The sequence below is a fragment of the Prionailurus bengalensis genome, chromosome B4 (genome assembly GCF_016509475.1).
Source record: "Prionailurus bengalensis isolate Pbe53 chromosome B4, Fcat_Pben_1.1_paternal_pri, whole genome shotgun sequence".
NCBI classification, from domain to species: Eukaryota; Metazoa; Chordata; class Mammalia; order Carnivora; family Felidae; genus Prionailurus; species Prionailurus bengalensis.
In genome coordinates, this window is record NC_057358.1 from 15,517,658 (window position 1) to 15,538,018 (window position 20,361).

Sequence of the window (20,361 nt, forward strand, 5' to 3'; positions counted from 1 at the left end):
GTGGCAACCATCAGTTTATTCTGTGTATTTATAGGTCTCATTCTCCTCCTTGTTTTGTTTTTCAGATTCCATGAAGGAGTGAAGTCATACGGTCTGTGTCTTTCTAGGACTTATTTCACTTAGCGTAATACCCTCTAGGTCCATCCATGTTGTAACAGATGGCATGATTTCAGCTGTTTTTATGGCTGTATAATATCCCACTGTACACGTCTACCACATCTTCTTTCAACAAACGCTCGTTTTTGAAGTCGACAGACCTGAACTAAAAATCTGGCTCTGTCAGTAACAAGCTGTGTCAGTAATGGAGCGTGGGGCACGTCACAAGCTCCCTATACGCTTTGGTTTTGCCACCTTCAAAAAGTGACCCAAGAACTTTCCTTGCCTACAGTACAGAACCGAGATTAAAGGCTATGGAACCGTTTTGTAAATTACGACATCTTGTGTACAAATCGGTTTTGTATGTAATTCTATCAAGCCTAAAAGTAACTTCAAAAAAGTGTTTATGATCAACTGCCAAATTCAATTTTGTATAAGCAGCACAGTTTATAATTCCATGAAGTACGTACGTGCCACTCACTACACTACGAAGCTAACTTATCATGACATCTAGCAACCATTCCACAGACTAACAATTACCTCTTGGGAGGTGCGTGTCTGTTAGCATCCGCTCCAGAGAGACCTTTCCCCTACAAAATGCTGCATTTTTACATTTTCCTGAGTCCTAGAACAGACGTAAAGCAAAAGCAGTAAATGGTCCCACCCTCTGATAACCTGGGGTAGTTACCACAGACTGGGGACAGGATTTCCACCTTCCAGGGTAATTTGTGAAACTATAAGTTTGTAATTACAGAGGGCACCTAGGTGACTCCATCGGTTGGGCATCTGACTCTTAATTTCGGCTCAGGTCCCGATCTCACGGTTCATGGGTTCGAGCCCCGCACTGGGCTCTGTGCTGGCAGTGCGGAGCCTGTTTGGGATTTTGTCTGTCTGTCTGTCTCTCTCTCTCTCCCTACCCCCCTTGCTCTGTATCTCTCTCTCTCAAAAATAAATAAACTTAAAAAAAAATTTGTTATTACAATTGTGACCATGGAATTGAAAGGACGCCAGTGCCAGGACTGTCCCACACCAAGTGTCTGTCACGTGGAGCCACTCCACGGGACCTACACTCTCCTCTATGCGCAGCACCCCCGCATGCCTCTCCCCACACCTACTGTGCTTCTCCTCGGCTTCCACGCCAGAGGCTGATGCACAGCCATTCTTCCACCCACAGGATAAACCAGCCCATCACAGGGTGCCACGGGGAATCTGGATTTTTGACCTTCTCGGTCATTCTTCCTCTCCAGGTGCTCTGCGGTAAGTGCTTCTCCCTGTCCAAAGGGTGGGACTCGGGCAACCCCTATGGTTAGACTGCGTGAGAGGAGCCCAGCTTCAGAAAACCAGCCTATAGAGAGTGAAAACTCTACAGTATGAAATCCAGCGTCTGTACACGTACACACACACACACACACACAAACACACACACACGCACATCTGTGTGCCTGTGTTCGTTTACCTAAGGTTTCCTGGGAAGTCATCCTCACTCCTGGCAAGTGGCTAAATTCTCTGGATGGATTATTCTCTGATGCTCAGGACAGCACTATGAGGGGGGACCACTCTTACCCCATTCTACACGAGGCGCAGAAAGTAATTTGTCCAAAGTCATAGAGCATTGAACCCAAGCCTGGTGATGAAGAGCTAAGTGTCCACATTCTACTGTACACATTAAAATATGTGTTGTTGGTTTTTTAGACTTCTGGGTTAAGATAACTGGGAAACAACTGACAGAGTGAAAATAACACAAAAGACAATGAACAAGACACAGCCTGGGACTTGACTGACCAAAAAGAAAACTGCGTTTCCTTCTTGCCTGCCTCAGTAAAGTATTTTTCTTTAGCTTCTCAACACCATAAAGAAAAGGATTAAGAGGTGTAATACAAAAGGGTTTAGACAGGTCTATCCCCTCTTTCTTAATTAATTCTGTTCCTTCTACAGAATTATAATTGGAGAAAAATTCCCAATTCCTGACATCACTTAGTCTTTGAGTGGAATTAATATTTGTCTCTACTCTTCACAAATATGCTAGAAAGAATACATATACTTCTCCTATTTCTGTAATAAAAAATACTATTGGTTCCTGGCATACAAAGTAGGACACCAGGTAGCCAGCCCCAGGTGTATGTGGCACGGCACACGTCCCTCCTACAGGCGGCTTAAATTGGTGTAGACAAGGTTCCAACACCTAAAACACTTTGCTCTGCTGTATACCCACTGACCAAGGCCATTTCCTTCTCTAACGGCAATTATCTGGGTGACAGATATGGGAGAAGAGGTCCCAGGACTGCCTAGGGGCCAAGAAACCAGAAATGACTCCAGCAAGAGCAAGTAACTGAACCCTGGACAACTGAGCGGAGACCATGCAAAAACATGTAAGTCACATCCTCAGTTCACAAGACAACAGCGGTCTCGGGCGAGAGAGGAAATGCCAGAGCAGAGCAGAGGACCGCCGCTCAGAGAGCACCTCCAGGAGACTGTCCACTCTGGCGCTCTGTCTGTTCTGAGGACTGCTCGGGGCGTCCGTTTTTCCTTCCTCCCTACCGATGCAGGCCTTTCCTCCACTCCACTCACTCATTCTGCCACTAATTAAAACCGGGTGAAACTTCATTCACTCACATCGCTGCTTTACTTTGAAGAGATTGGCTAAAGGACGGGTCCTGAAGAGACATTCATTTTCAGGCAGGCTCCGGACAAGATTTCGACTGTGTCTGTTTCATGCTTTCACTGGCAGAATTAACTGCACATGTCAGGAAAAACATTTTTCCTCCGAAGCACAGCATGCCCACTGCACCAGCACGAGGGAGTCATCGTGGAGCCAATCAGGGGAAGCCACAGTCCCCAACCTGGCCAGATACCTGCCTGGGAGTGAGCCAGACACATCCCTCTGGCTTTAGGGTCTAGGAACCGCAGTGCTCCCAGGCTCTATCTTCTACAGTCACACCCAAGCGGTCTCGTCCACTCGGTGGCATTACATTTATGTTCATAACGCCCCAAATCATATATTAGCCCAGACCTCACTTCCAACTTCAGATCGCACTACCCAGCTGCCCTCTTGATTAGACATCCAAAAAAGCATCTCGATCTTAAGACACCCACAACTTGGCTAATGACTAGCTCCTCTCCTCCCCACGTCTCCCCACCCACCCTTCCTGTTATCTCTCCCATCCTTTTAGTTCCCGGGGTCTGAAACCTCCACTCTCCCCCTCACCCAGGTCATCACCAGTTCCTGTTCGATCTGCCTTTGAAACAGACCCAGAATCTGACCATTATCACCATCTGGATGAACGCAGCTGCATGCCTTCTGGAGGCTTCGGAGGAAAACACACTGCCTTGCTTTCTTCAGCTTCCAGAAGCTACCCGCATTCCCTGGCTTAAGGCCCCCTCCACGACAATCCAACCTCTTGGTTCTGTCATCACATCTTCGACTACTGACTACTGTCTCTGACCCTCCTGCCTTCGTCTTCTAAAACTCAGGTGATTATACCGGGCTCACCTTCGTAATCCAGGATAATCTCTCCATCTCAAGATTCTACATCACACTGGCAAAGTCCTTTCGCCATGTGAGGTGACAAATGCCCGGAGACGGGGGCATCTTTGGGGGCCATTATGCAGGCAGCCACGACACCTCACTCAGAGAAAAAGCCAAAATCCTTAACAATGCCCACAAATTCTCATGGGATCTAGTCCCCACTTCCTAACTGAGCTCCCCTCTCCCCTCTCCCCACCCTCCCCTTGGGAGTGCTAGGGACTGACGCACTTGAAGTGTATTATATGCGTCCCTGCTATTCCTCAACACACAACTCATCTCAGGACGTTGGCACTTCCTGTTCCCACTGCCAGGAAAGTCCCCTCCCTTGTTCAGGTCTCTGCTTAAATGACACCAACTTATAGGCAAACCTTTCCCTGCTGACTCTGGTCAACAGAGTAATATTGTCCCCACCACAATCTAGACACTCCCTTCCATGCTTATTTTTTTCACAGAGTATTTACTATCTAATATGGTATCCATCTATCCACTCATCCACCTTCCCCCATTGCAGGATCTGTCCCTTGTCCTATCTCTAAGAAACAAGCATGAAGCAGGGGCCCAATAAACAGTTGATGAGTTAGTGAATTTGACTTTATTGGAAAGTCAGTTCCTTGGAGACAAGACCTGGCCTAAAGTTGGAACTTAATAAATGTCTGAATGGGTGAATGACAGACCTGATTTGTACCTAATTTGCTATATGCATATGGACCAACATGAAATCAAGTGTACTACTTTCTAGGAATCAGACACAGCAAGTAAAGTAACTTATTCAGGGATTTCCAACAAAAGGAAAGTAATAGAAAAACACAGAAAAAACTCCAGCCAAACTCCTGACTTCATTTTGCCGTGTCCCTGAACATTCTTAGACCTGACAAGTCAGAACACATCTGGATTCCACTGCTTGGTTCAAAGACGCTTACCAATAAGGCTTCAAGTTGTTAAACTCCAAATTTATTTTTATTTTCTTTAACGTTTATTTATTTTGAGACAAACAGCGTGAGTGGGAGAGGGGTAGAGAGAAGGAGAGAGAGAAAATCCTAAGCAGGCTCCACACTGTCAGCGCAGAGCCTGACGTGGGGCCTGAACTCACAAAACCATGAGATCGTGACCTGAGCTGAAACCAAGAGTTGGACACTTAACCAGCTGAGCCGCCCAGGCGCCCCACCTCCCAATTTATTTTTAAAGGAAATTTCACAGAAATCTCAAAGGCATTTGCCTTGCTTATGCCGATATGTATAATACGAACATACAGGGGAGAGAGCATCATCCACACTTGAGGGTGCACCCAGAAGTAAGCCTGTAGCCAGTGGGTGCTGTCGGGACAGATATAATGCACGTCAAGCACATCAGTCCCTAGTGCTTCTCATTAGCTAGGCCAGGGCGACTCCAGACGATCATCTTAGCTACTGTGGACAAGCCAAACCAAAGACATTTCTGCTGTGGCTGTATGTCTATGGGGACAGGGTCGGGTGGACCCAGGGACCATGCAACTTTGGAGGGTCTAGCAGAAGAGCACTGTTTTACAGAGGCCGTCTCATCTGCACTCTGCAGAGTATTACAACCCGCTGCTTACACCCCCGCCCCCGTCCCCATGCTGGCCATCCAACCGCCAGAGGAGAGCAGCTTTTCTCCTGCCACTAGGGGGAGTGAGCGGGTGCCGCACTTTCTGGGAATCCTTTTGCCGGCTGGAATGGAAACGAGAACACCACAGTGGGGAGGAATACTGACCTGGAGGACAGCCTGACACGATGCCAATCAAGCCTCTGTGACTCGTTAGCTGTGCCCCTACAGACAGTGCTAAGCTTCAGTGTTCTTACCTCTCAAAAGTCCGCTGACAAGTCTTATGACAATTACGGGAGCTAGGGCAGGAAAAGTATTCGTCACAGCACCCTAATACATAATATTATAATGATTATTATTACATTACTATGTATTAGATTATTCTTGACTCAAAAAAAAAAAAAACCCCACCATTTAAAAATAAAGAATACATCTGTCTTCATCTCTAGTTTCGACCTCTAACAGAAACTCCCAGGGGGTCATGATTTATGATTTATTTCCAGCTAAGTACTTGCCTGTCATTAGGGAAAACTGCCATGAGGCAGATGTTGGGATTAAGCTTTCCTAGGTATGGCTTGAAACACAGTCATTTAGTGACTTTCTCCTCAACTGTACTCTTGAGTGAAATATAAATATAAATATATATATATATATACACACACACACATTAATAAACTATATATAATAATAAAAATTAATATATATATAATTTGTTACTGGAGAGCTTAACAGAAATGTTAGATAAGTAGGACTAGATTTTAAGCAAGATATTTAAATGGATAAGCAATATGATATAAGATTTCAAAATATGTAAGGACATAGGTGTTCACTTGGGTTTATCTTCCTAACAAAGTATTACCTGATAGAAATCACTGATCAATGCCCTCGCTGACTTCTCTGCTTGAAAAATGAAATAAAGTAACAAAACACACTTCAAAAAAAAAAGAAAGAAAGAAGGAAGGAAGGAAGGAAGGAAGGAAGGAAGGAAGGAAGAAAGAAAGAAAGAAAGAAAGAAAGAAAGAAAGAAAGAAAGAAAGAAAGAAAGAAAAGAAAGAAAAAAGAAAAGAAAGAAAAAAGAGAAAAAAGTTTCTCCTAATCACACTACCCAAGAACGCACGCCAGAAGCATGGAGGGAGCTTTTCCAAATGGCACGAGAATTCATTCGTCTCCTGCAGGGGGATTTTGATTCACCGGGTCGGGGAAGAAGCAGGTATGTGTATTCTGCCAAAGCCCCCCAGGTATCACTAATGCTACCACCCCTGGTCAACAGTCACAGTACAAACCCTTTCTTCTGACAAGGAGTTTTTCGCCTTAAAAACGTTCGCAACGATCTTTCCTTGGTCCCGCAGCCTGCTCCTAAGTGACGCATGACAACTTGTAACTGTGAGGAGAACGTGCTGAGCTACTTCTCAGCCCGTCAAATTGGCGCAAGTTCCTCCAGACCTTTTACAACGACAAAGTTGACCAAGGAGATGGGGCAAGTGGTGCTGAAACCACGGGAATGCTTTTCCTTCACACCAGAACCCCCTGTGATGAAAACGTTCTGTACCTGGGTTTTCCCCGGGGGTAGCCACGAGCCGTACATGGATAGCGAGCACTGGAAATGTGGCCTGTGGCTTCCACAAGGGGAGCATGGCTCTGGGCAGACGTCAAACTCTGCCTCCGCATGGCCTTCCCAGCACCTTGCCAGGTGAGTCCTCATTTCATTAACTCATTCAGTACCCATTCCTCAAGCACCAACCTGAAGCCTAGAGCATGGCAGGCACAGGGCACCCAGCAGGGAGGGAATATAAAACCCCACCCCGCTCTCATGGAGCTTTCGTTCCAAGTGGCAACCCCTGGCCTCTTTCAAACGGCCAGGTTCACTTGAGGTACTTGCTCAAAGACCTCTGGGTTAAACGTGGGGATTTTTTGTTCGGTTTTTTTTTTTTTCAAATTATGGGATTCTGGAGCAGAAAAGCAAATATTCACAGTTTGAGGAACAATGCAGTTCAATGGGTTGAAGGAGTGAGAGAACACGGAGGGTCTGCACGAGAGAAGTAAACTCATGAAACCTTTCCAGAAGAGCAGAATACGTCGGCAACACAGTAACAGGTCTGAACGTGATTTCCGAGGGACGTCATAAGCCCACCCTGGGCCATGTGAATGAGCAGGCAGAGGACTAAGATTCATCTGCCACAGAAGCAGGATGAGGGAATTCTCAGCTGGAACATATTTAGCAATTCCCATGGAAGTGGAGTCAGGCTAGAACCAAATGCACGATGGCAAAAGGTATCTTCACACAGCCGTAACAAATACTTTATGTGGCAAAAGTTTTCAAGGGATTAAAACTACAAACTAAGAGATTAAAAAAAAAAAAAAAAAAACACGAGTGGTGGGTTGATTAAAAAGTTGTTGGGGTGCCCAAGAGGTTCAGTTGATTAAGCACCCGACTTTGGCTCAGGTCATGATCTCACAGCTCGTGGGTTCGAGCCGCGCATCGGGCTCTGGGCTGACAGCTCGGAGCCTGGAGCCTGCTTCCGATTCTGTGTCTCCCTCTCTCTCTGCCCCACCCATTTGCGTGCCCTCTCTCAAAAATTGAATAAATGTAAATAAATAAATAAATAAATAAATAAATAAATAATTGTTAAAGAAACCATCAGCCAGCAAAGGAGGAGACAGAGACAAGACCGCTACGACTACTCTAGGGCTGTTTCCCCCGACCCCGTGCCCGGGCCGAGCTGGCTTATTCTTCATCAGCAGTTTCTCTGGGTGCTCGGGCTGCTGAACACAGCAGCATGCCAGGTCAAACCCTTAACAGCTGAACCCTGGTCAAGGACAAATGCTTCTAGAAATGATCAGAAGGAGCACCTCGGAGGAGGGTGCTTGCCAAGAGGAGAGAGCGTTGCTCAGAACTGCCGCACCGGGATCACTGATATTAATGAAACCCCGAGTTGACATCATCAGCAACCTTACCTAGTTCTGGGGGCAGAACGGTCAGGCGGTTCCCCTGAATGTGGAGTTCCTTAAGCTGAGTAAGCTCTCCGATTTCTTTAGGCAGCGAGATCAGGTCGTTATCCCTAAGGCTGAGCTAAATATAAGAAAACAAGGGGTTGTCAAAACAGTTTTCACGTAAAGGGGCGCTCAACAGAAACTCTCGTCCTTCCCATGCCCTCTCTTCTTTGAAGGCTCAATGCTTTCAATTTATTTACAAGTGCCTACAGATGAACAACAAACAGTATCGGGAGTGGTGGCTGATTCCTACACAACAAACCTCACCCCTGCTCAAATTGACTTGATTCTACTCCTACAAGGGCTGCAGAAGTGAATTGATTTTCCAAGAATTTAGATAAATTACTTACTATCTGCAACTTTGTGAGCTTCCCGATATCTGGCGGCAGGATTTCAAAATCGTTGTCACTTAGATAGAGTGCACGCAGGGTGGCTGCGAATTAAACAGCGATATATAAACAGGGTGGCATGAAATCCAACCATTTGAGGTCTGATCAATACAAGGGAGTCAGCTTTGATTAATAACCCCGGCTCGGTGAAAAGCCTGTGACACACCTAGGGCTCCCAATAATAAGAAGCAGGTCAAACTTAGATTTACTGGCTTATTGTGGGGCTGGTGTGGTCAGGAAAACATCTATATCCAAGAGGACTGACACAATTAGCAACCGTGGGCATCGGCAGTTTTTGGCACAGGGTTTCAAGACGCTTTCAGGAAAGAGAGCGACTTTTCTTCTACCATTTCCGATTCACATTTATGCTTTGCGTCCGTATGTATAACAAAGAAAACCACTGTGACATTGGTGTCAACGCTTCAGGCAAAAAGGTTCTGTAAATGCAACTATGTTAAAAATAAATAACTAAAAGGCTTTCCGGTGATGAAGGCCATAATCACAGTTCATTGTTTAATAATCGGGCTAATTATTATTAATTGTTTCTCTAGCCTTAACCACAAAAATAAATGAGGACAAAGGAGCTAACAGGACGACATGGGAATTCACAAATAGAGAAACCCTAACCCAGGCAGAATATCAGCGGTCAGAAATTTGTTCACAATATTACACAGCCCCGAACTATGGAAGGAAAAAATCCTAACGCATCTTTTTTATCGCTGACCAAAAAGGAGAAGTATAATCAGAGGTCTGTTTTGTTTGCTTACAGGTATTCAATTACACTCAAATGTTTTAAAATTCGACAGAACTCTGTGTTAATATACACAACAAAATCTCCTTCATGGCCCATGAAAATATTTTAGAATTGGCTTCGTCATGTGCTTGGGAAAATCTGGGGGAGAGAATATGCATAAGGTTATAAATGAAGTTTTGGAGACCAGCTCAGAAAATTCAGAATCTCTGGATGCCATACGTGTCACTATTTGGAGAAGCAGAACACTCATTTAAGGAAAGCAAATCTTTCCTAAATATTTTGTGAGTTCTCAGAAAAATCAGTTTCCCCTCATTTTTACGGGTATCTGCAGCAAGAAATCTGCTTGCAAAGAATACAGTCGAAAAGATAAAGTGTGTTTATCTATGACAATTTCTTGACGTTTGACTGTATTCTATAGATGAAACAGACCACATCATTGACAGTATTTTTTAGGAGGCTTAAAAAGTTCAGTCAGTAGCTTACTAATGCATATTTTTATATATAATTGGTTGAAATATCTTTGGGGAAATAGCTTACAAATGGTTAATTGCAACATGGGAGAACACATACATTATTATTATTTTTTTGCATGCTCTTTAAGAAGGAAGTCAAGTTCTTTAGCTAAATGTGAGACTCGATCTCATTTAGGTACATAATCTCTATCCGGAAGTTAATATGACATTACTAAGTCCACTTGAGCTCAATGGTGTCAGCTAACTATATATCAAACATACATACTGCTGAGCTATGAAGGAATATTCAAAAGAAATGTGTGAAGAAAAAAATATATACGTCCAATAATTTCTCTTGGAGTTTGGGCCCTGGCAAATAAATTTCACTTTCAGAACGCAAAGTACCATTTTAAGGAGATTTATAGAATTAAAAGTTTCTTACTAAGGTAGAAGAAGTTTCCGGGAAGAGAGTTTTCATTCAAGTTGTTGTAAGTCAAATCAAGGACCTCAAGAGCTGGGAGAGAGCCAAATCCTCGAGGCAAAGTGTTCAGTCTGTTCATGCTGTGGTTGGGGAAAAAAAAAAAAAAAATCCAAGACGTCACACACAAAACGTTTATGTTCAGACATCACCTCTGTGTCACAGGCCGAAGAGCCGTGTGTAAGAGACTGAAAACTCAGAAGAGGCCATAATTCTGCAATCACTTTATGTTCTTTTAACCAACACAGTAATTATAGTTAGAGAACCTCTATGCTCATTAAACATCTGAAAATGTCTCATCATTTTCTGCAAGGAAGCTCAGTCCCTGTGTTACACAGAAACTTCAATCATCACAAAGTATCTGTCCATCCAGAGAAAAACTGCCTCACGGATGTGGCAATAATAATTCCTCAAAAGATACAGATTAAGCTTTGTCGTTTTTAGACATTTGCTTTATTTCATTTATTCCAATGGAAGAAAAAAATCACTTTCTTGTTATGCAATTACTAACATTCAAAATGATCTCCAATTACAACAGTGGTTGCCAGGGGCTGAAGGAGGGAGAAATGGGGAGTTGTTTAATGGGTATAGAGTTTTGCCTGATGAGTAACTTCTGGAGGTTGGTGCACAAGAACGTGAATATACTTAACGCTACAGAATCATAGACTTAACAATGGTTAAGATGGTAAATCTTATGTGTATTTCTTCATAATTGAAAACTAATATATATATGTATGTATTTCCACTGAAATCTAAAGTAAATATACTGTTACTATCTTTTATTATTTTCTTTAAGACCCTTACTTTTCTTAATGTGGTTCCCTTTGAGCATACTTAAAAGAGGATTTAAAAAAATTTTTAAATATTTACTTTTGAGAGAGAGAGAGAGACGGAGCATGAGCAGGGGAGGGGAAGAGAGAGAGGGAGACACAGAATCCAAAGCAGGTTGCAGGCTCCGAGCTGTCAGCACAGAGCCCAACACAGGGCTTGAACCCACGAACCATAAGATCATGACCTGAGCCGAAGCTGGACACTTAACCAACTGAGCCACCCAGGCACACCCCAAAATTTTTTTAGTCTAATATAAGATTAAAGGCAGGAGGATCGAAGGGTAGGAGGAACTGTGACATTAAAATGCTTCGAGGCCTCGATCCCTCTCATACTAGATACAATCCTGTCCACAGCTGCCAATCACCCACCAACCAGGCCTCATAAGAAAAAATTGATAGCACAGGGGGAAACCGAGGTCAAAGCGATTTCTACCTTTCGGGTAGGAAAGTCACTGGTTAACTTTACACTTCATAAAAGTAACCTCCACCACCCTTTGCCGTAATGACAACAACGGACTGTTTCTACCAATTCACCGTGTGTGAAGCACACTGACATCAAGTTTCACCTGGGTCACCAGAACGATCGCGTAGTTCAGGCAGGACAGCGCTTACTATCATCTCTTTAGAGCTGACATGAATTAAGTGACAAGGACTTCTGGCTCGCCTGGTGAGGGTGACAGGTATCTGGGAGCACCCAGCCCCTCCCCCCGATGCCTAGATTCCAACGCAAGGATCTGAGGAAACTGAAAGAAAAATCACCAATACTGGACAAAGCACATTAGGTGTTTCTTTACCGCTCTAAGTTACCTCTTTTTGAAAATCACCAATAAAGTTGGTGTTTCCAAACACAGTAGTAGACTTTGGAAAGATGAGGTGCAGGAAAGCGCCAGTCAGCCTTCCTCAGGGCAAAGAGATATCTCCCAGAAGGAGATCTCCATCTCCAGCCCAGAGTGAGCCTGAGTCTGTCCACCTGATGGACAGAGGTGGTTCTCTTTGCTAAGAGAACCAGAGGGGATTCTGAGCCAGATGTGGTTCTCCTTGAGACAGAAACCAATACCCCCAGGGTGTCTGGATCACTGCAGAGGCCCCCCGTGCAGTGACAGCAGTGACGGCAGGGGGCTCGCCAACCTGGCAGGCAGAAAGGAAGCCCCAACTCAAATGCTTAAGGGGGTCCGGAAGCGCTGCTGGCCACAAACAAGGAGCCGCAGGGGTGCACGTAGTCCCCAGCCATCTCCACGTCCACGCGTGGGACCGCGGCTCTGGGGGCCCCTGCGGGCGTCCGTGAGAGGTTACAGCAGGGGCAGACAGAGCTGGGTGACAGTCCGAGTCCAGCCTGGCACCGCTAGCTGGGTGACCTTGGGGAGGTTGCTCAGCTTCTCTGAGACCCAGTTTCTTCGACGGGAACATGAGGAGAGCAGTACTTTCCGGAAGGATCGCCAGGGGGCTGACAGCTGAGACGTCTGAAGCAGCTCGGAAGATCTGTGGCTCGCAAAGGGTCCTCGAGAAAGGAGAGTCATCACTACCACTGGTTTTCAGGAAGCCTGAGAGAAGTTTTGACTCGGTTTCCAACCGGTAAGCTCACCCTGGGAGAAGACCGCCGTGGGCAGCCTGAACTACTGAGCGGGGCTTTCCTGTCTGGGTCGCCAGCTTACCCTCAGATCACCTCCAGTGTTTACACACAAAGTTGCTTACGGCGCTCATGCGTGCCATGATGGTAGGAATTCTTCTGTCTGCCCGTGAACCTTGTTTCCAGTGTGTTTTGGAAAAGGGAAAGCGCCTGCACACGATGTAGAAATTTATAAAACCAGGGGGTTGAAGGCTGGTTGGCATCTTTTTTCTTTCTCTTTTTCAAAAGCTAGGAAGGTCCTTCCTAATGCTTCCCTTCTGGAACGTTTTGACTTCCAGAGGTCCTCTTGGGCTCCTCTCGCTTCAGTAAAACCTTCTTAGTTAGTAGCTAAGGGTAATAATTCTTTTCACGTCCACGGTGACCCACTCATGCACACAGCCACTCAGAACTGTACTTACTGAAGACTTCTAAGTTTCGCATGATGAGCTCCAGCATCTCACGGGGTCAAAAACCATTCCAGAAGAGTTAGCCCACGGTGCTACTGTACTGAGATTATCCCAGAAATAATTACCAGCAAGTAGCCAATGTGGCTTTATATTCTGTAGAAAATGACCACAAAATGAACCACATTTAAACAATAAGAAACATAACAAAACTTTATTTATTCAGAGGGCCTAAAAATCCCTTCAGGCCTTGCCATCATCAGGATAAACAGCAAATACCGTATATAACTTTGAAAGCAACTTCTGGTTGAGCGTGCTGTTCAGAATATGCATATACGTGGCCTAAATGCTGTGCTGTACGGTCTCGTCTGTGTGTGTACAGACGTCATTTTTATTTTAACTCCAGTACACTTTACACACGGTGTTACATCTATACTAAGTCTCGGGTGTACAATACAGTGATTCAACGCTTGCATGAGTCACCCGGTGCTCATCCCAACAAGTGCACTCCTTAATGCCCTTCACCTATTTCGCCCATCCCCCCACCCACCTCCCCTCTGGTCACCATCAGTTTGTTCTCTTAAGACTCTGTTTTGGGGGCGCCTGGGTGGCGCAGTCGGTTGAGCGTCCGACTTCAGCCAGGTCACGATCTTGCGGTCCGGGAGTTCGAGCCCCGCGTCGGGCTCTGGGCTGACGGCTCAGAGCCTGGAGCCTGTTTCCGATTCTGTGTCTCCCTCTCTCTCTGCCCCTCCCCCGTTCATGCTCTGTCTCTCTCTGTCCCAAAAATAAATAAACGTTGAAAAAAAAAAATTAAAAAAAAAAAGACTCTGTTTTGTGGCTGGTCTCCGTTCTTCTTTGTTCGTTTGTTTTGTCTCTAAGTTCTGCATATGAGTGAAATCATATGGTGTTTGTCTTTCTCTGACTTATTTCCTTAGCAGCAGGCCTTCTAGATCCATCCATGTTGTTGCAAATGGCAAGACTTCATTGTTTTTTGTGGCTGAGAAGTACGTGCACACACACACACACACACACACACACACACAACACACACACCACACCACACCATTCCTTCATCTACTGAAGGACGGCTTCTATATTTGAGCTATTGCAAATAATGCTATTAACATAGGGGTGCATATACCTTTTCAAATTACTGTTTTCGTATTCTTTGGGTATGAAAGTAGTACGGTGTACTAATACACAGTAGTGGGGTTACGGATCATACGGTAGTTCTGTTTTTAATTTTTTCAGCAACCTCAAATGTTTTCCACGGTGACCGCACCAGTTTGCACTCCCACCGGCAGGGCATGAGAGTTCCTTTTTCTCCACATCCTCACCAGCAGTTGGTGTCTCTTGTGTTTTTGACTTTAACCATTCTGCCAGAGGTGAGGGGATGTCTCATTACGGTTTTGGTTTGCATTTCTCTGATGATGAGTGATGTTGAGCATTTTTCAGGTGTTTTTTGGCCACTGAATGTCTTCTTTGGTGACATGTCTGTGTATGTCTTCTGCCCGTTTCTTAACTGGATTATTTGGGGTTTTTCCGTGTTGAGTTTTTTGGTGTCTCCTGTGTGTCTATTTTTATTCAGACTGCTTCCTCTAAAGAGTCCTCTCTCTATAACTCTCCTTAAACAGGGCTATGCAGGTATAATTCTTTATGCCATTTGAGAACAGAAATATCCTTTATTGAAACTCATGTTAATTCCTCTCCCAGAGAGCTAAGAATTTTTGTTCAAACTCTGACAATTCCATCTATGTAGCGATGTAATTAAATACACAGAAAGTTTTACACAATGAATAAAACACCGAGAGCCAAAAATGCAAACAGCTCCACAGACAACAGAGAGGGAACTAAGATGCGTTTGACTAAAAAAAGAAAACTTTTTAACTCTGTCCTAAGGTACCTCCAACCCAACTGAACAAAACCTGAGCTCATGATGTTATTCCCACAGCTGTCCCCATCTTTATTTCTATTTCAGCTGCCCAGAAAGACCCCCAGGCATCACCCATACCATCAGTGACTGTGAGTTTTAGCTCTTAAGTATTTTTCACACAAAACCCCTCTCCTGGCTGGGCATTGCCACTGCCCTAGTTCACCTGAAACACTAATTCAGCGTGCTTAGGGGTGTCCTGACCGCTTCTTACCCCAACCTCCCCTCCGCATGACCTTTCCTACAAAAATCCAATCCTTTCTCATACCTCCTGTTCTGCCTGCCGTAAAAGCTCCTCATGGTCGGCAGGATAAAATCAGAGTGCCTTTATTTGGCACCCAGGGCCACCCTGCCATTGTAGACATTTATTTGTTTATCGTTGGTTTCCCCAACTGTGACGAACGCTCCATAAAGGTTGGATGGCTACTACCTAGAACGGTGCCTGGCACATAGTTGGGAGCTCAGGAAATACTCAGGAACAAAATAGCAGACACTCGTGCTTCTTTACCTGGCCGCACCTCTTCCCTCACCGCTTCCTGCCTCACACTTTACACTCAGCAACACTGAACAACTTGCGTGGAACACGCAGTACTCTCAGCTTGTAACCATGTCATTCTTTAAAAAACAAATTTTTTTTTTTTAATTTTTTTTTTTCAACGTTTATTTATTTCTGGGACAGAGAGAGACAGAGCATGAATGGGGGAGGCGCAGAGAGAGAGGGAGACACAGAATCGGAAACAGGCTCCAGGCTCTGAGCCATCAGCCCAGAGCCCGACGCGGGGCTCGAACTCACGGACCGCGAGATCGTGACCTGGCTGAAGTCGGGCGCTTAACCGACTGCGCCACCCAGGGGCCCCCACAAATTTTTTTTTTTAATGCTTATTTATTTTTGAGAGAGAGAGAGAGAGAGAGAGAGAGAGAGAGAGAGAGGGAGGATGAGTGGGGGAGGGGCACGGAGAGGGAGACACAGAATCCAAACAGGCTCCAGGCTCCGAGCTGTCAGCACAGAGCCCGACGCGGGGCTTGAACTCCTGAACCGCGAGATCGTGACCTGAACCGAATTCGGACACTCAACTGACTGAGCCACCCAGGCGCCCCATAATCATGTCATTCTTGCAGCCTGGGATGCATTCCCTCTGCCTCTGAGTCAGAGAAATTCATTTCCGTGCATCAAATTTTGGCTCAAATACTGCCCCCTATGGGAATTTTCAGACAACCTCACCTGTTGACTAACCCCCTTGGCGGTCTCTCCCACCTGCCTTCAGACAACCTCCAGCATGTCAGGGACGTGGCTGTGAACCATCACTGCTCATTTACAGCTGGCTCCGCCCCCACACTTCAGGCCAGGGACTGTGATTTTCACCACTGAACCCCAATACTAGCAAGGTTCCTGACACAGATGAGACACTTACATAGTCCTGAAGTAAACGAAACAAGGAAGAAAGTGATGATGACGGCGAGGGCGATGGACACAGCCAACACAATGTACTGCTTACCGCGGACCGGGTACTGTGCCTGGCACCTTATATATAAATGACTCGTGGGGCGCCTGGGTGGCGCAGTCGGTTAAGCGTCCGACTTCAGCCAGGTCACGATCTCGCGGTCCGTGAGTTCGAGCCCCGCGTCGGGCTCTGGGCTGATGGCTCAGAGCCTGGAGCCTGTTTCCAATTCTGTGTCTCCCTCTCTCTCTGCCCCTCCCCCGTTCATGCTCTGTCTCTCTCTGTCCCAAAAATAAATAAACGTTGAAAAAAAAATTTTTTTAAATAAATAAATAAATAAATAAATGACTCGTTAAACCAATTAATCAAAAATTAACAGTAAGAATGTACCTAGTTTTGTACAGCTAGTATACACATCTAGTTTTAGCTTCTTGCTTACGTACAAATTAAAATCAAGACTTAATAATTCCCAAAACAAAGATATAAATGAGGGATCCTTTCTTTTCTGTTTTACCAGATGGGTACACAATCTCCATATGTGTAGGGGTGAAAGCCATCTGATTTAAGTCATATTCCCCTTTTCCTTTAAGCTCTACTTCCCCTCAGACATTAGGAAAGAGAATGCTCATGGATCTTTGCAAGATTATATCCTAAGCAGAGTGAACATCAAATGAGTCTCTAACCAAACTCCCCCTAGAAAGAATATGCTCAACTAAAAATCCTTCCATGAATAAGATGTTTTTTTTCCCTTCATGATTCCTTCCTATGAAATTGATAAATACCTGGCCAGCTTCTATCACCATTCCATGTAAATCACTAGCTTAACTAAAGCACTTAATGGCTATAATTTAATGAATATGCAACTTCACACAGCAGATGAAGCATGAGTGGACAGCTTCACCTCCCAGCTTTAACAGTGAAGCTGGGATTCAGAAGCCCAAGTTCTGGTGGCATCTATGGAGTCTCATGGAGAGGGCCGGACCCCAGATAATGGGGTCCTCTGCCTGGCTCGGTCACTAAGCTCAGGGGCAATCAGGAAAGAGTCACTGAGGCTCTTGGAAAGGGCCTGACTTCCACTCCACAAAATGAAAACTACTGCCCGCCCTACGTCCCTCATAATTGTTGAGAGGGTCAAATCCCGGCATGAGGACTTTGAAAGCTGGAAAGCAACAGATGTATTATTATTATTCACTGCTACCTGGTTCTGCCACCTCAGCTGAATCGAACCTCCTCTCTTCACCTTTGTATAAAGAAAGACACAGGATTATAACCTCTCAACTACATAAAAGAATTGTAAGAATCAACGGAGCAGTGTTCGGAAATGTATCTTCCCTCCCCCCCCCCCCCCTCACTTCTGTGGAAGGAAGACGCTTTGTAAACGATTTCTACTTAAAACAGAGAGAAAAATCAACCACAATGCAACTGGTCTGAACAGTTAACGCTATGCAAATAAGTCCCTTTCCAGTCAATGTAACTGAAATAAAATTTTGTTAGAAACCAAATATGACAAAACACACACACACACACTCCCTTACTGCACCAACAATTAGCTTTGCAATTACTTCTCTAATAGATACGCATAATGCAGCCCACTGAAAAGACATATTAAAAGCAGTAAAACTTTTGTTAAAGTCCTACCACACAAAAAGAAATTAGAAGTCAGTAACAGACACGGTCCCTCCTGTGCTCATAGCCTGCACGCGCCCTCCCCCTCTTCCTCTTCTGTTCTTTTCTCCTCCAGGGATACTCACCCCAGATTCAGGTGTTTGAGTTTTTGAAGGCTGCTGATCTGTGTGGGCAGCTCCTCAATCTGGTTATTAAAGAAGTTCAGCACTTCCAAATTCTTCAGCTCTGCTATGTTTGGCGGCACAGCTAGGGAAACAAAGATGCTGGGTGTGAATACAGGGACCTCGCTCTGCGTAAGGAACGCCAGCAACACATTGTGCTTTTCTTGCCCAGGAAAGAGAGATGAAACTCCAGTATGACCATCTGATTCACATATACATACATATTACTTTTTGTAGGTTTTTCTTAGGTTCACAACTCACCATCGAGTAGAAATGAAAACGCTTCTTTAAAGGGCAAGAGAGAATTTCAGGCTGCCATTAATAGCCCATAGGCGAATATTCCAAAGCATAAATTCTTTTATAACTGCCATACGATGCCTCACAAGTACGACTGTTTTCTTCCTTTGGGTTTCCTTGCACCTCTACCTGAAGGAAGACCACAAACGCCAAAGCCCTTCCTGGTTAATGATACATTCATCAAGGTGTTTCAATAATCTGATATCTGAAGGGCTGTTTTCTTTTTTTAAAGTTCATTTTTATTTATTTTGAAAGATAGAGTATGAGTAGGTAAGGACAGAGAGAGAGAGGAGAGAGAAAATCCCAAGCAGGCTCCCCACTGTCAGTACAGAGCCTGATGCAGGGCTCGAACTCATGAACCATGAGATCATGACCTGAGCTGAGATCAAGAGTCGGACACTTAACTGAGCCACCCCAGGGGCCACACGAAGAGCTGTTCTCTTTACACTGCACTAAATCACAATGTAAGTTCAACCTCAAATGATGAAATATTCAACCAACCTCTTTCATGATTTTGGTTTCTGGTCTTTACACCTTGATCGATCACACACACACACACACACACACACACACACACACACTTTACATCAGATTGGCAACAGATCAATGCACTGTTATTACACAGAAATATGAAAAACCAACTCAGTAGCATGATATGAATACTAGCATGCAGATCAAAGGTTAAGATAAACCAATGAGGATCTAAAAGAGTCTTCCTTCCCTAGAGCATATACTTGCAAATATCAACTTGCAGGCCAAAGGCATCTTTACCTCAAAAGTAGTAACTCTCCATTGGTAGCAAGGAGATCTGTAACAGATGCCCCCCATCGCTAATCCAGCCTTCCTACAAACATTTGATACAAACCGTTGGCTTGTCCACGGTTCATGTCAATTCTAACACCAAGACTACCCATGTTACCGAAACCACTGACATGGGCCTTGGGTACAGCACAACAAAGGGTCATGTCTTAAGTCAGTGCCTTTACTTCCCATCCCAACACCTTCCAGGGCACACTCCTGCAGACTGGGAAAAACCAGGAGCACCTTTACTTAGAACCACTACAAAGGTATACATCCGATTCCAAACAGACATCTGAAATAGTTAAGGAGGGAGCCGCTGCGGGAGCTCTGGTGCATAACTCCCAGCGGAACAAGAATAAGGAGGGCAGGCACACTGTTCGTTACAGTTCCGAGTCCTCAATTTCAGCTTCATAAAATGTCTAAGGTATCGATGATCTGACTTCCGTTAGAGGGAAGAAGGCTTGGTAAAGGCAAGGGAAATGCTTTCACTGGAGGAAGGGATTGTGAGGAATATGAATCAGTCTGGATTCAGACACTTGGGAGGTGGCAGCGGTCCCGATGGAAAATGCACAAGGCACAGACGGTTACTCAAGGGGACGGTTTGGGGAGGAGATAAAAGGGTGGGTTTCCATGGGAAACTTGAGGCAGCTAGAAATTAACCTCCAGAAAGTGTACTCTTGGATACCAACATGAATGCATAGAAGCCCTACCTGTACAATTTGGCCTTAAAAGCACACTTATAGGTGTGTGGTCGGGGAGACACTTTCCGGGGAATCAACGGCATTCACGTTGCATAAAGGATCGCAGAGAAGTTCACTCAGCTGCACCTGCTGAGTCGCTGGGTGTTGTCAGCTGACTCTTCTCACCCCACAACGTTCAGTGTGTAAGGCACAGCTCTACTGATGACTACAGCCCTGCTAGTCGGCCCTGCTGGGGGACCTCACCCTTTTCCCCTGTGCACCCTCCAGCTACCACTAAGCTTCTCTCACCGCATTCATCTGATTAGTTTGAAGAGCAATAA

The 20,361-nt window shown here is 45.0% G+C and overlaps 1 protein-coding gene across 3 annotated transcripts in view; it reads right to left on the bottom strand.

Annotated features, from left to right (window-relative positions):
- The window catches only part of RSU1 (Ras suppressor protein 1), a 203,532-nt gene that overhangs the window by 127,383 nt on the left and 55,788 nt on the right, over positions 1-20,361 (bottom strand). For all 3 annotated transcript variants that reach the window (XM_043564678.1, XM_043564679.1, XM_043564677.1), the window contains 4 exons: positions 18,207-18,327; positions 10,211-10,329; positions 8,524-8,606; positions 8,138-8,252 (listed from right to left, as the gene is read on the bottom strand). In XM_043564678.1, coding sequence (XP_043420613.1) covers positions 8,138-8,252; positions 8,524-8,606; positions 10,211-10,329; positions 18,207-18,327 — 438 coding nt within the window. The remainder of the gene's footprint in view (positions 1-8,137; positions 8,253-8,523; positions 8,607-10,210; positions 10,330-18,206; positions 18,328-20,361) is intronic.